The 13,770-nt window shown below is 46.6% G+C and overlaps 1 protein-coding gene across 1 annotated transcript in view; it reads left to right on the forward strand.

Moving 5' to 3' along the window:
* The window catches only part of IGF2R (insulin like growth factor 2 receptor), a 1,757,136-nt gene that overhangs the window by 325,277 nt on the left and 1,418,089 nt on the right, over positions 1–13,770 (forward strand). The window contains exon 10 of the mRNA XM_086927157.1: positions 11,408–11,511. Within this exon, the coding sequence (XP_086783283.1) occupies positions 11,408–11,511 (104 nt within the window). The remainder of the gene's footprint in view (positions 1–11,407; positions 11,512–13,770) is intronic.

Consider the following 13,770-nt stretch of genomic DNA (forward strand, 5'->3'; position numbering starts at 1 on the left):
GAGCGCATCTTCTTTCCCGGGGGGGTGGGGGAAGGGGTGTTTGCTCATGTATACATGATCACTGGTCACAAGTTGCCACTCACTCCTCTTGTGGGACTTTTGGGCTATGTTAAAGCTATCCCCTACAGCCACGCCGTCATTTTATTGCCACTCTAATCCTGCTAACCAAGGTTGGAGTAGTTATAAATTGGGACAGAAGACCCGCTCCCATAATTAAATCCTGTATTCACAATATCCCATACTGCCAAGTAACTACTGGGAGCTTATGACGCACCAATCTCGTCCCAGAGACATCTGGTAGACATTCACAAACTGGCTTTGACAAAGGGACTCTGATTGACCTGCATCTGTCTCTTATGCCTTGAACACTCTGGAATACTATGGACATGTCCATTTTTCTCTTGATTCACAGAAAGGTTGCATAACCTAATTACCTGCTTTTATTGCCCTGCCATTTAGGAATCACTCAAGGTGATACACTATTTTTACTGTTGGCACTGTATATTCTGTGTATGGTAAACATAAATATGTTACACTGTATGCAATCAGTAACAAATGGTTCGAGGCATATGAGCTGTAGATCATTTGCTCTTGCATAGATCGCCATCTGGTGTTGTGCCTGGATGTTTGCACTTCGAAGAAGTCTTTCCAGTCACAAAGTAGGTGACTCCTCCTTTAGGTCATAGTGCCCATCATCTCCATCCCCAGATTTTTTTCCGCCGTCGGCTCCGGATGTGTATTGCTACGCTCTGATCAAGTATCGTTTTCTAACCCTTCAACACGCAGTCCTCTACCCTCGACGGTATTGTCTATCGATCGTGGTTCCCCATTCGATGCGCATCGTGTCAACTGAGAAAACCTTCGATCAGGAGTCTCGTGGCGGGCCGTCTGGCCTACCGGTGCCCACCATGCTAGTAGTCGATGGAACGGGCTCCATTTAAACTATGTCCCGGGTGTCGTGCTCAATTCCCGTGCACCTACTTGCACGAGGTCTGCAACATCTGTTTATTCCCGGAACACAATGAGAAGGACTGTGAGGCGTGTTGATCGTTCCGATCGAAGAAGACTATTTGTGATTGTCAGGCTCGACTACACAAGATGCAACGCTGCAGCTGGCCCTTACCAGACATCTCCGGTGAAGATTCCGATCTCCACCTTCCAGCTGAAGAAGCTGGGGAAGAAGAACTGGTCTCTGTGTCCGAAGCAGACTCCGATATGGAAGAAAGTCAGCGTACCGTGAGTACAGATCCCCTTGTGCTCAGTGAACACAAATCTAAGGCTCCTGTTTCACCTTCGCCCTAGAGTTGGCACAGAGAAAAAGTTTCAGATGCCCCGCCTTCCATCCCGGCTATGAAACACAAAGACCAGCCTCCCGGTTCGGGCTCGAGCCGGCTCTATTCCGGTTGCGGAACCACTACCGAAACACAAGTTGAAGCATCTGCCAGTCACCACACCACCGGCACCGAAGGCACCTTCAACACCGAAGACCTCGAACCCGAAATCCTCCAAGCCTAAAGCTTCGGAGCCGAAATCCTCAATACCTAAAGGCTCTGAGCCAAGACCCTCCTTGCCGAAAAGTTCAGAGACGAAACCGACTAAACCGAAGTACTCAGATTGTAAATATTAGACGCCCAAAGACTCTAAGCCCAAATCTTTGACGGCAAAATCAACCCCTAAAGAAAAGTATGCGCCATCCAAAGAGCCTCGGTCCGATGAACCACCTTTGGATCCAAAACAAAAGAAACTGGTTATTAACCCTAAAACTGGACACATACATGCTACTCTTCCTAGAAAACACAGAAGCTGGAACTCAGAGGGTTCCCCTATACCTCTTTAACCCCTTACCTGCGGCGGCTATTCCGCAGCAGTGCTAAGGGGAGGGGGGCCGCGCGGCGCTCCCGTGCTAGTGACGGAACCGCTCCGTCACGAGCCTCGGGTGGGCTGTGCTTGTGAAGGAACGGTTCCGTCACGGCCCCGCCCGCTCAATAGAACGCTCCGCTTAGGCCCGGAATTCGCGCCGCGCAGGAGCGGCGAGTGACTGAACCGTTCCGTCACCAGCACAGCCCATCCGAGGCTCGTGACGGAATGGTTCTGTCACGAGCATGCAAGGGGTCAAAAAAGGACATGGATACTAACCCTCCTCCCCCTTACATCCCACCTCCCTCTCCTACCCCAACTTTGATCATTATTCACCACCACCTCCAATTTCACCTGACCCACAAGATGAAGGTTATGGGGATGGGGATGGGGTTGAAGAGCACCGTGTGCTACAGGATGAGGATATACCACAGGACACTGACCCTTGGGAAAATTATGATAGAGATCCAGATCAAAACATCAATCCCGACCTATATCCCGCCAGACCCTCCGAACCTGATGACAACATTGGATACGTTCAGCTCATTAACAGGGCTGCTCAATACCATAGGGTGGAGCTCCATAAAGAACCTCTACAAGCGGATTTCCTTCTTGAGACTCTAACTCACTCACAAAGGTCTACTCACACTTTTCCAATGCTTAAGGGCATGTTAAATCACACCGATGAGGTATTCAAGGACCCGATTAGAGCTAGAATACTCACACCTGGAGTAGACAAAAAATACATGCCCGCTCCTATCGATCCTGCCTACATAAAAGGTCAGTTGCCCTTAGACTCTCTTGTAGTGTCCAACGACCGCAAGAGAGCTAACTCCCAAACAGCTGAGGCCCCCCCTCTGGACAAAGAGTCCAAACTTATTGATGCGTCAGGCAAAAGTGGCTTCACAGGCTAATAATAATTGGCGTATTGCCAACGCTCAGGCTCTGCTAGCACTCTACGATAGGGCTCATTATGATTAATTAGAGAAACTCATGCAACATTTACCAGATGAGTAAAAAACCAAAGCTAACGACCCCATTCAGGATGGTAAGCTCATCACCAACACTTTTATCAAATGTGCACTAGACGCAGCAGACACAACAGCTCGTGCCATTAATACTAGTGTGCTATTGCGCAGACACACTTGGCGTAGAATCTCTGCATTCAAGTAGGAGATACAGTTCTCCATACTTAATCAGCCTTTTGATAAGTAGCATCTTTTCAGACCAGCTGTCGGTAAAGTGCTGGAAAAGATTAAAAAAGACACTGAAACTGCAAAGTCTATGGGGGCTTTACAATTTCCTACTACCAGAGGTTCCCTTTGCCGCTCCTTTTACGGGGTGGCTCAAAAAGTTTCCACAGAAAATCCCTCCTCCTCTTACAAAGGTAACAACCAGTCCCCCTCTTCCAGAGGTTATTTTCGAGGAGGCTACAGAGGAAACAATAATAAGGGACGAGGCAGAGGTAACTCCACCCGCACTTCCCCTGCCAGCAAACAGTGACTTTCCTCCACAACCTCCGATCAGTCCACTCCTGTCTGGGGACGTCTCTCACAGTTCCTACCTGTCTGGAAGTCAATCACCTCAGACAAGCTGGTAATACAAATTATCCAGTATGGTTACTGCCTGGAACTTACCAGCACTCCCCCAACTATTCTTCCATGAGCACATGCAATGTCACCAGAACATCTCACCTTCTTAAAACAACTAAGTGGAAACGGTTTGTAATTTACTGTACAAACAAATCGGTCCACTAGATGCTTCAATCCAAAACATCATTTGCTACCTATTAAACCAACAACGTTCTAATTTAGCATATACATTCATACGCTTACATCTTGCTGCAATAGCTGCTTGTCTACAAAACAGACAGCACTTGTCTTTGTTTCGGGGGCCCGCTATCAAAGCTTTCATTGAAGGACTCAAAAGAATCATTCCCCCTAGGCTACCACCTTCCCTGGTGTGGAATCTTAATATAGTTATATAGTTCTTACAAAATTAATGGGTCCACCATTTGAACCTTTACACAAATGTGATTTCTCACCTGAAAAGTGTTGCAAACATATCATATGATTATGGTTGATTCTCTTGGTTGCTTTCCACGCAACTCAATGTGATGAGAAAACACCAGGAACCGATGCCGGCATGCATGTCAGCTCCTTTTAGGTCGGTGTCTTCACACACTAGATGGGCAAAGTTATGGCAAAAGCCATGTGAGACACGTAGCATTGTTGGGGAGCTATTTCTATGGAACCCTTTCTATTTAAAAAAAAAAATCTTTCTAATATTATTGACATGTCAAGCGATTTTGATCCATAATTAGGAGACAGTATACATATCCAGCATCTGAACTAGTTCACTGAGGTTCATTCCACAGTTTAGAATGCACAACACCTAGGGGGAGTTGTAAGGTTTTCGTCAACATTTAGTGGTGTCAGCGGGGTGCAAATGTTTCCCCTGTATGAATTCCATGGCCCCCAGAACCTGCTCCATTTCCTGGGACATCCTCTGGCTATATAAACTGACTTTTCGCTGAACATGCACCAGTCTAAATTTTCCCTCCACTTTCCTGTCATAGGTGGTTGATGGGCTCCCCAGTTCTGCGCTATATTCCTTTTTGAGATCATTACTGCCAATGTTACCCATTGCTTAGTGTATGAGGTGAGGTCTGTCAGTTGCCAAATGTTTAATAGGCATCTTCGCGCCTCTGGGCGCAAGTCAATCATTAGGGCCTCACTGAGTGTGCGGTGTATGGCAGCCCAATAAGTTTGTATGTAGTCCCACTCCCATAGAATATGGATAAAGGTGCCCTCTTTCCCACATCGACGTCTGCACTCCCCACTCTCTGCTCTACCCATGTGCACCAACCTGGGGCCGGTTATATATACCCAGTGGAGAATTTTTAGTTGCACCAATCGTAGTCGTGCCTGGATTGCCACCTCCCTCGGGGAAGAGACTGCATCTTGCCAGTCTTCCTCGCCTAGCGCAAGGCCGTCCCTTACCCATTTTTCTTTGAGTGATTGAAGTGTGTCCTCCATGTTGTTAATTAGCTTTTTATATATCAGTGAGATGGCCCTTTCAGGCAAATGACAGTCAAGTATCCTATCTTCCAGTGGGGAGGATGGACCTCGAAGTGAGGTGGGTATGGAGGGCATGCCGGACTTGAAGATACCTTTAACGTTCTGTGTCTGCCAGGCTGTATTGTTTCTGAAGGGAGATGAATGGGATGATTCCATCTTTGACCCAGACATCTTTGATCTGGAAAATCCCAATTAGGTCCCATTTATCAAAGCCCTTAGTTTGCCACAAATTCCCCAGTTTTTGGGAGTTCCACAGAGGGGTTGCCAGGGTAAGTCGTCCATCTCACCCCAGATATTTATTTACTACATGCCAGATGTGGACTGAATGTGCAGTTGGTCTGGTTAAGTGATGCTTACCAGGCATAGAATATAGTGCTCCACCGTAATCTCCCCGGGTAGGAGCCATCTGTCCATGGCGTATCCCGGATCGCCAAGGCTGCCATAGGTCCCTTGGTTAATAGCAACCAGTTGGACTGACCAATAATACTTTTTAATGTCTGGGAGGCTAATGCCTCTGTCATACCAGTTCAGGGTAAGCTTAGGTAAAGCAATGCGGGGTTTCCCATCCCATAGAAGATTCCTCTGAAGACTCTACTTCCTTAAAGTATGATGCGGGAACTGGATCATTGAATTCTGTAGAGCGTAAAGAAAGCTGGGCAGGGCCATCATTTTGAAAAGGGTAGCCTTACCCAGCAGCGATAGGGGTAAAGATTTCCAGTGTCTGATGTCCTTTTTCAACCTTTGTATAGGCGACAGGAGGTTGCGTGCGAAACGGACCATAGGACTTAGCGAGATAAAGATGCACAAGTATCAAAAACAGTCAGATGCTATCTGAAGTGGACAATTCCTTTGAAGGACAGGAGATTCCCCCTGTAGGACATAGACAACGGATTTCGTCCTATTGATAGTGAAGCCGGAATATCTACCAAACACTGCAAGGATATCGAATAAACCTATCAAGGAGGACCTCGGAGAAGTCAAACACAACAGGATATCATCCTCATACAAGGATATCTTATCCTCCCAATCCACTGACCAACGCGTACCATTGATCACCGGATCCCTACGGATCCACTCTGCTAGGGGTTCCAGGGCCAAGGCGAATAGTAGCGGGGACAAGGGACACGCCTGGCGTGTGCCTCCGCGCAACTGAATAGTTGTTGATGTGCGGTTGTTCACCACTACTTGAGCCATTGGTTTTGAGTACAATAGCCAGATCCAACTCACAAAGCTGGGCCCGAAGCCCTTTCTACCTTGTACAGCAAACGGGTATGGCCACTCTACCATGTTGAACGCCATGGTGGCGTCTAGTGACATCAGCACCGCCGGTTCCTGGATAGTTGCTGCCCTGCCCAACACTCCATGTACTCTGCGCAGGTTTAAGGCTGTATTACGGTGCGGCATGAAACCTGATTGGTCTGGATGCACCAAACTATGGAACCCTTTCTAGAACCATTCTGGCACCAATAGGATATTCAAGAGGTAAATAATCAGCAGGAGCATATTTTAACCACCAGAAATACTTTTACCAAAAGTAATTAACCTTTTCTTATTTGCACTGATTTTCAGGCTGACAAAAGCCTTCTTCACCCTGAGTGGCACTATATCAAACTGCATAAGTTCTGTCTTCTTTTTTGAAAATTTTTTGGGGGGAAAACGTTATTGTGCAAAAAACATCATTACAAGTATGGGCCTACAACCACCAGGGCCGGCCGCTAGAACATTGAAAGCATTTCTGCAAATTCACACAACAGCGACCGCTCTCCAGTGGTTCGACGTAACACAGGATACCGTTTCGGCACCACAGGATGTAGGCAGGATACAGAAATGTTTGATTTTTTTATAAAAGAACGAGAAAGAAAAACAAAGAAGAGACTCGAGGCGAAAAGCGTTATAGACAATGTCAAGCTCCGATGGGCGGGACCCACAGTACCAAATAACGAATCAGGCGGGTATGAAAGATGGTCAGGTGGGGAGGCAGTGGGGAAGTCGGGCAATAGGAAAACAGGAATAAATCGTTCCAGGAACTACCGGAACAGGGGGAAAGTGGAATGTCCAAAGTGTCTTCGAAGGGGGGTGTGCAGATGTTCCATCGGTAGGCGTTCCTCTGACCCCAAATTTTGCTCCACGCCCTAGGCTTGCCCCTGGCCAAATATACCGTCTTCTCTCTAAACATTCACCAGTCCATATTCTCCTTCCATACCGATACGGTGGGAGGCAGTGGGGAACCCCACAACTGCGCAATATCTTTTTGCAATCATGTTCCCCAGTGCCGCCCACCGGGCCTGGGCCACGTTGTAATCATTCGGCTCCCACACATTCAACAAACGCCTACGAGCCTCAGGCAGCAGAGCAACACCGGTCACACATTCCATGACTGCATGCACCTGCTGCCAATACGCCGCCACCTCCCAGCACTCCCATAGCATGTGGAGAAAGGTGGCACTCATACCACAGCCCGCTTACAAAACCCATCCAAGGAAAAACCCATCGCAACCAAACGAGGACACGTAACATACACACGATGAAGAATCTTGAGCTGGACGAGACGGAGACGGGCAGGAATGGCGACCTCTTTTGGGGAGGATAAGGCAGCTTGCCAGTCCTCGTCGTCTAACTCCAACCCATCTCCGGTCCAAACCTCTCTGAGACGCACAAGGAAATCTGCCCGGTTGTTAATTAGTTTCTTATAGATCAAGGAGATCGTACTATCTGGCAGATGACCGTCAAGTATACGGTCCTCGAGTGGGGAGGATTCAGGAACCGGGACATCAGCTCTGAAGACAGACAGCAAAGCGTGGCAAACCTGCACATGTCTGAAAAACTCCAGATTCCCCAACTCGTACTCACTTTGAAGCATAGCAAAGGTCTTCACCGCGCCTTTCACCCAAAGATCACCCACTCTACTGATACCAATCATGTCCCAGTTCTCAAAACCTTTCGATGTCCAGAGGCATCCCAGTTGTTCAGATGCATACAATGGGGTCGCTCGCGTCAATCGATCACTCCATCCCATGGCCGCATTCACATCTTTCCACACACGCACCGCAATCTTAGTCGGTCCCGTCAGGTTCCTCCCCGCAGTCCGAGAGTAGAGGACTCTATTGAAGTTACCACCGGGCAATTGATATTTGTCCATCTCGAATGCAGGAGCCGGACCAGGCGCATACGTAGCATGGTTGATGGCGGACAACTCAGCGGCCCAGTACCTCCTGATGTCCGGGAGCGCGATGCCCCCGTTATACCAGGGGAAAGTTAGCTTTGCAAGAGCGATGCGAGCACGACCATCCCAAACGATCCTCCTCTGCAAACCTTCCACTTCCAGAAAGTACACCGCCGGAATAACATCAAAAGAGTTTTGGAGCGCATAAAGAAAGCGAGGCAGAGACATCATTTTAAAAAGTGTCGCTCGACCAAGTGGCGACAACGGCAGTCTACGCCACCGAGCCACGTCCAACTTTAGGCGTCGGAGAGGAGGGAGGAGATTATGCTCGTAGCGGGCAACTGGGTCCAACGATATATAAACTCCCAAGTACTTGAAGCCTGCTTGCGAGATTTGAATGGGAAACCTACTCGGTAAAGGGGGAAGGCCGCCCGAGATGACATACACACACGATTTGGACCAACTAATAATCAGGCCGGAATTCATACCAAAAGAAGTGAGAACGTCGAACAGGACGTTAAGTGATTTGTAAGGTATAAGAGGATATCGTCGACATACAACCAAACATGATCCTCCAAATCGGGGGACCACTGGAGGCCCTTTATCGACGGCTCCCATCGGAGCCAGGCTGCAAGCGGTTCCAGAGCAAGAGCAAAAAGCAAGGGGGACAGCGGGCATCCCTGCCGCGTACCCCTCCCGAGAGCAAAAGACCGGGACACTCTGCCATTGACGACGACCTGAGCCAACGGATCCGAATATAAAAGTCTGACCCAACTGATAAAGTCCGCACCGAAACCAAACTTCGCCCGAGTGGCCCAAAGATATGGCCATTCAATTGTGTCAAAGGCCATCGTGGCGTCCAGGGAAGCCAAGATGGCCGGCTCCGAGAGAGACTCCGCCCTAGCGAGAACACCGTGTAGGCGCCGCAAGTTAAGAGCAGTGTTCCGGTGCGGAATGAAACCGGATTGATCAGATCACAAATTATAGTAAGTAAACGATTGGCAAGGACTTTGGCGAGGATCTTAGGCTCGGCATTCAGTAGGGAAATAGGCCTATACGACGCACAGCGATCACGAGGCTTGCCCTCCTTAGGAATCACAACTATAGTAGCCAAACGCTGGTCACAAGGGAGGGCACTGAGCTCACGTGACTCCCTGAACAATGCGCGAAGATAGGGCGCAACTTTGTCCGAGCGCAGTTTATATAGTTAGATAGGCAGGCCATTAGGGCCTATGGCCTTGCCGGAACGGATTGCGATGGCAATTTCATCGACCGACAACGGGGCCTCCATACGCTCTCGGTCCTCTTCAGACAGACAAGGCAAAGCAATGTCCCTCAGCAGCAAACGAGAGTCATCTTAGTCTCTGTCGGACACCGGGGAGTAGACCACACGAAAATAATCGGCAAAACATTCCACAATCTCGCCAGGGTCAGTCACGCACACACCATCCGAAGTCTGAATCACGGGGACCACGCGATTCGCTCTTTCCTTCTTATCAAGCCAATCGATCAATTTACCCGCCTTATCCCCAACATCGTACAATCTACCCTGCTGTTCCCTGAACATTGTCTTTGTTGCATCCGTAACATTGGATTTATACTCAAACTGCTTCAAACTAAGGGCGTGGAGTCTCTCCCGGGTGATGCCTAATTCCAGATCAGCCTCCAACTCAAGTGTGTCTGCCTCCAGCCTCTCAACCTCCACATTTCTGACCTTCTTGGTCTCAGCTATTAAGGACAGGGCCTGACCACGAATGACAGTTTTGAAGGCCTCCCACAGGGACACAGAGGACGAAACGGACCCCTCATTTTCCAGGAAGTCGGAATCTAGGGACTTTATCAAGCTGCTACGGGTCAAGTTCTGTCTTCTTATGATTCTGCTGTGACCTCATACATCAGTGATGCCTCTTGTGGATGTTTAGTGTTAAAAACCCTGACATGTCTTAACTACAGGAGGGTGCTGTCCATTATCAAGGTGTGTTTTCTTGTTGGGTCATCTCCTGTGTTCTTATTCAGTACCTTATCTTTGTCTTAGGGCTTCTGCTTTTACAGAACTGTGCATTGGGACACCAGAACGTCCGGTATGCAAGGTCTGAGTCACTCTGCCAAATCTGTATCGGGTGCACCAAATTCTTGGCTAGCTCACAGCACCTTGCATGTGCTCCTAGACTTACAGAGCCACTGGTAATTGTGGCTACCCAAAAGCATAACACTCAAGTCTCCTCAGGGAACCGTGGAAAAAGAGATTATCGCCTTTCGTTTACTGACTCACTCTCACATGTCCATAGCAAAACAGTAAACAAGACCCAGACAGTTAAAGTAGTCTTACATGAAACAAGCTTGCTGCGATTATTATACGGATTATTGAAAGCAACACAGTTATCATTATTATGAAACTGTACAATACAAATAGTACCACCATTATGTAAATCTAGTGGGCTAAGCCTATCCTTACAACATATGCGTCGGGAGACTATTATTTTATATTATTATTAGTGATCTCCGGGAGCAACAAACCCCGTACCCCGGAGGGCATCTGTTCCAGGACCAGTGAGCTCTGCTGGACTTACCCTCTCTCAGCTAAACACTGCAGGCTCTGGGTTATAAAATAAACATTGTACAGTGGAAAGCTACAGAGATGTGCTAACATGTTGTGTCTAAGAAAGCCTGGGAGCTATTGCTGACCGAACACAAATATGTGATGATGTTTGGTTTTCGGTATTGGAGAATGTAGAGACAGAAGCCCCGGAAGCAAATAATAACCATCAACATTGTAGTGCGTTTCCAAAATAATAGCATGAAACCAAGTGTGCAACGTACAACAGTGCAAAGCGGACTCATCCTAATTTCTATAGTGCTGATAATGAGGGATAACCATAGCGGTTGCGCTAAGGCACCACACAGCACCCCACAATGCCATAGTTGTCCTTTGGAAAGAATGTGCAGATCTTTAAGGATTCCTTTAACCTTCTGGATTTCGATAGCTTCCACATAGGTAGTCTCAGGGCCGATCCACCATGAAGTGATCTTTTATTCTAAGACCTGTCAACAGTGGAGAGATAAGTGCAACAATTTCAAAAAGAGGTCTTCTGATAAGAGCACACTGAATTAGACATTATTCTAGGTGTGGTTAGTATTCAAAGTGGTGACATGAAAAGCTATATCCTGAGTTGGTCCAGAATGATTGCACAGTATTGAATATGAGGGTTTATCTGGTAGCATGAGAATGGTTCTACTCTCTAAAATCTCAAGCACATTGGGGCCACTAGATTGATGCGAAGTGTCCTTTTTTTTGTCTAAACTATAGGTACTCGGATGGTGATCTTACTCTAACATACCCAGAAGGAGATGCCTGCAGTTCAGGCTTCCAAAGAATGACGGTCATCAACTTTGTATGTGATAAGATGGCAGGTGAGGACTGCATTTGTATTTGAGTTCTTGCACCACTGGTGAAATGGGATCTTTAAATGCAATAGCTAAATTAAGAGTGAAAAGTATTGTACATGTCTGCAAGTAGCACTTGTATAGATAGTTGAAAAAATGTATACAGTAACATGAATATGTGCAAGGACAAGATCATAAATGTTAAGTAATAAACCTGTACTTCTCCAATATTGGTTTTCCATATTGAATTCACAGGCTTGTATCATTCCCCTTTGTCAGGCTGTAAATTCCTTATTATTTAAAAAGAAAGAAGAGTGTTAAAATGGCCCAACAATATTGTTTGTTTAGTAGCGCATCCTCCTATTTTTGAAGCAACAAGAACATCAACCATAAAGATGGTAGTGCTGAACTCTTGGCTCCTCCTCCTGTAGGGCCACCATGGCTTCTATTTAATGGCATTTGCAAGGGAGTCTTTTACTTCATATTCTTAATTACTGAATTTTCGAAACCAAAGAGGATTTTCCTGGATCACCGCAAGCTAAAACTTTAGCTTCTACAAACTGAGATTTTTCTGCAGGTATTTTGCTTTAGATTTTCTAATCAAGGCATGCCACATCTAACTGCCTGTATGGCTGAAGAGGAGAAGAGTTCTATACTTAAGACTTGCTGATTGTGCTATAAGACAAGATCCTGAAGATTTATTCAGACTTCAGTGTCCATGAGGGGGTCCTCTCTCCTCTTTTGACGTGGTTAACTCTTCTGGTTCGCATCTGCATTTCCTCCTTGCAAGTTAAAAATCTTCCCATCAACAGGAAATCGGGTTCACCTGCTAACCGCCCACCTAGAGTTTTACAGCTTGCCCCGGATAAGATTGTGACCTTTTTGGTCAAACTCTTTATTTGGGTATTAATGATTGGAGTGTATCCCTGTCTTTGGAAGAAAGCAGTAGTTATTCCTCTTCAAAAGTAACCTAATTGGGACCCAGAGGACCTAAAATATCTTCGCCCCACCTCTTTACTGCCCGCACTGGCAAAAATGCTTGCAAAACATATCAACTGGAACTAGCTGAGTTTATCACTTCCCAGGAGCGCGTAGATCCATCACAGAATGGGTTCAGGGGTGGTCACACTTTAGTTGCGAAGTAGATCAAGTTGGCACCACTATTTTGGTAATGTTGTAGCTGTCAATGTCATTTAATACACTATCCCATCTTTCCTGGACCAAAGATTACACTTTACAGGGGTAAGGGATACTGCTTTGGACCTCCTTGGTTCCTTTCTGGAGGATAGCGTCCAAAGAGACAATGGGAATTTTAGAGCGGAGGCTTTAAAGCTTCCTTGTGGGGTTCTGTAGGGATCCTTCAATAGCCCCACCCTATTCAATTTATAACCTCCCCCCCCACACTCCCTTTCGACGCTCTGGTTAGCAGAACTGTGAGCTTCTGCTTCTTTATTATCAAACCTTGAAACATATATTTTCCCTCATTACAGCTGAACTGAAAGTGGCTAAATGATGGAACAATCTGCCGGTACACATTGCGAATTTGGCTCCTTGGCATTTTTCTCTTTTGTGATTGCACTCCCTGGTCTCTTACTTACTGGCTCTAGCACTTTAACACCTTCGGGTTTAAGGCCCTTAACAAATATTCCATTTTATTTCTGCCAATTGCCATCCTTTAATTTCATTTAAAAATGTTAAAAACCACTACCTCTCCTTTGAAAGTCATACCTGTAACCTAACAATATCAAATTTCCTCTTTCTCACCTGTTAATCCCACCAGCTGTCTGTATGAACTCACATACCCCTCTCACCTCAACTAATGATCACACCTTACTCTTGTCAGTTTGAACCACCACAAAGAAATTTGAGTAAATGCATGCAACAGTTTTCTTGAGAGCATAACACTAATCCCAGTAACCATTGAATCAACTACTAATCTTGGGTTCTGGAGGACCGTGCCACCCACTGTCAAGCGCTTCAATGCTTTGACAGGAGTAGTACGTGCTTTATAAATACAATTGCAGTATAATACAATATATAATCCTCCTGACTCCTAATAATACCATAATGCTTAGCGGTTGAGAGGTAGATTGTTGTTTCCAAGACATGCTGCTATTTGTCATTTATATCACACAATAATGTTCCAATCCACAGCATGAAACCACTCATTACCAACTGAACACGCATGGAATAAATGAAGAGAATTGCCACATGCTGCTAGTGAGTGAAAGGCTCTTTTAGTTCACCCCTCAGGGTCCAACAAGCTACATACTATGACTGCTACTT

This window comes from Lissotriton vulgaris, chromosome 6 (genome assembly GCF_964263255.1).
Source record: "Lissotriton vulgaris chromosome 6, aLisVul1.2, whole genome shotgun sequence".
Taxonomy (NCBI): domain Eukaryota; kingdom Metazoa; phylum Chordata; class Amphibia; order Caudata; family Salamandridae; genus Lissotriton; species Lissotriton vulgaris.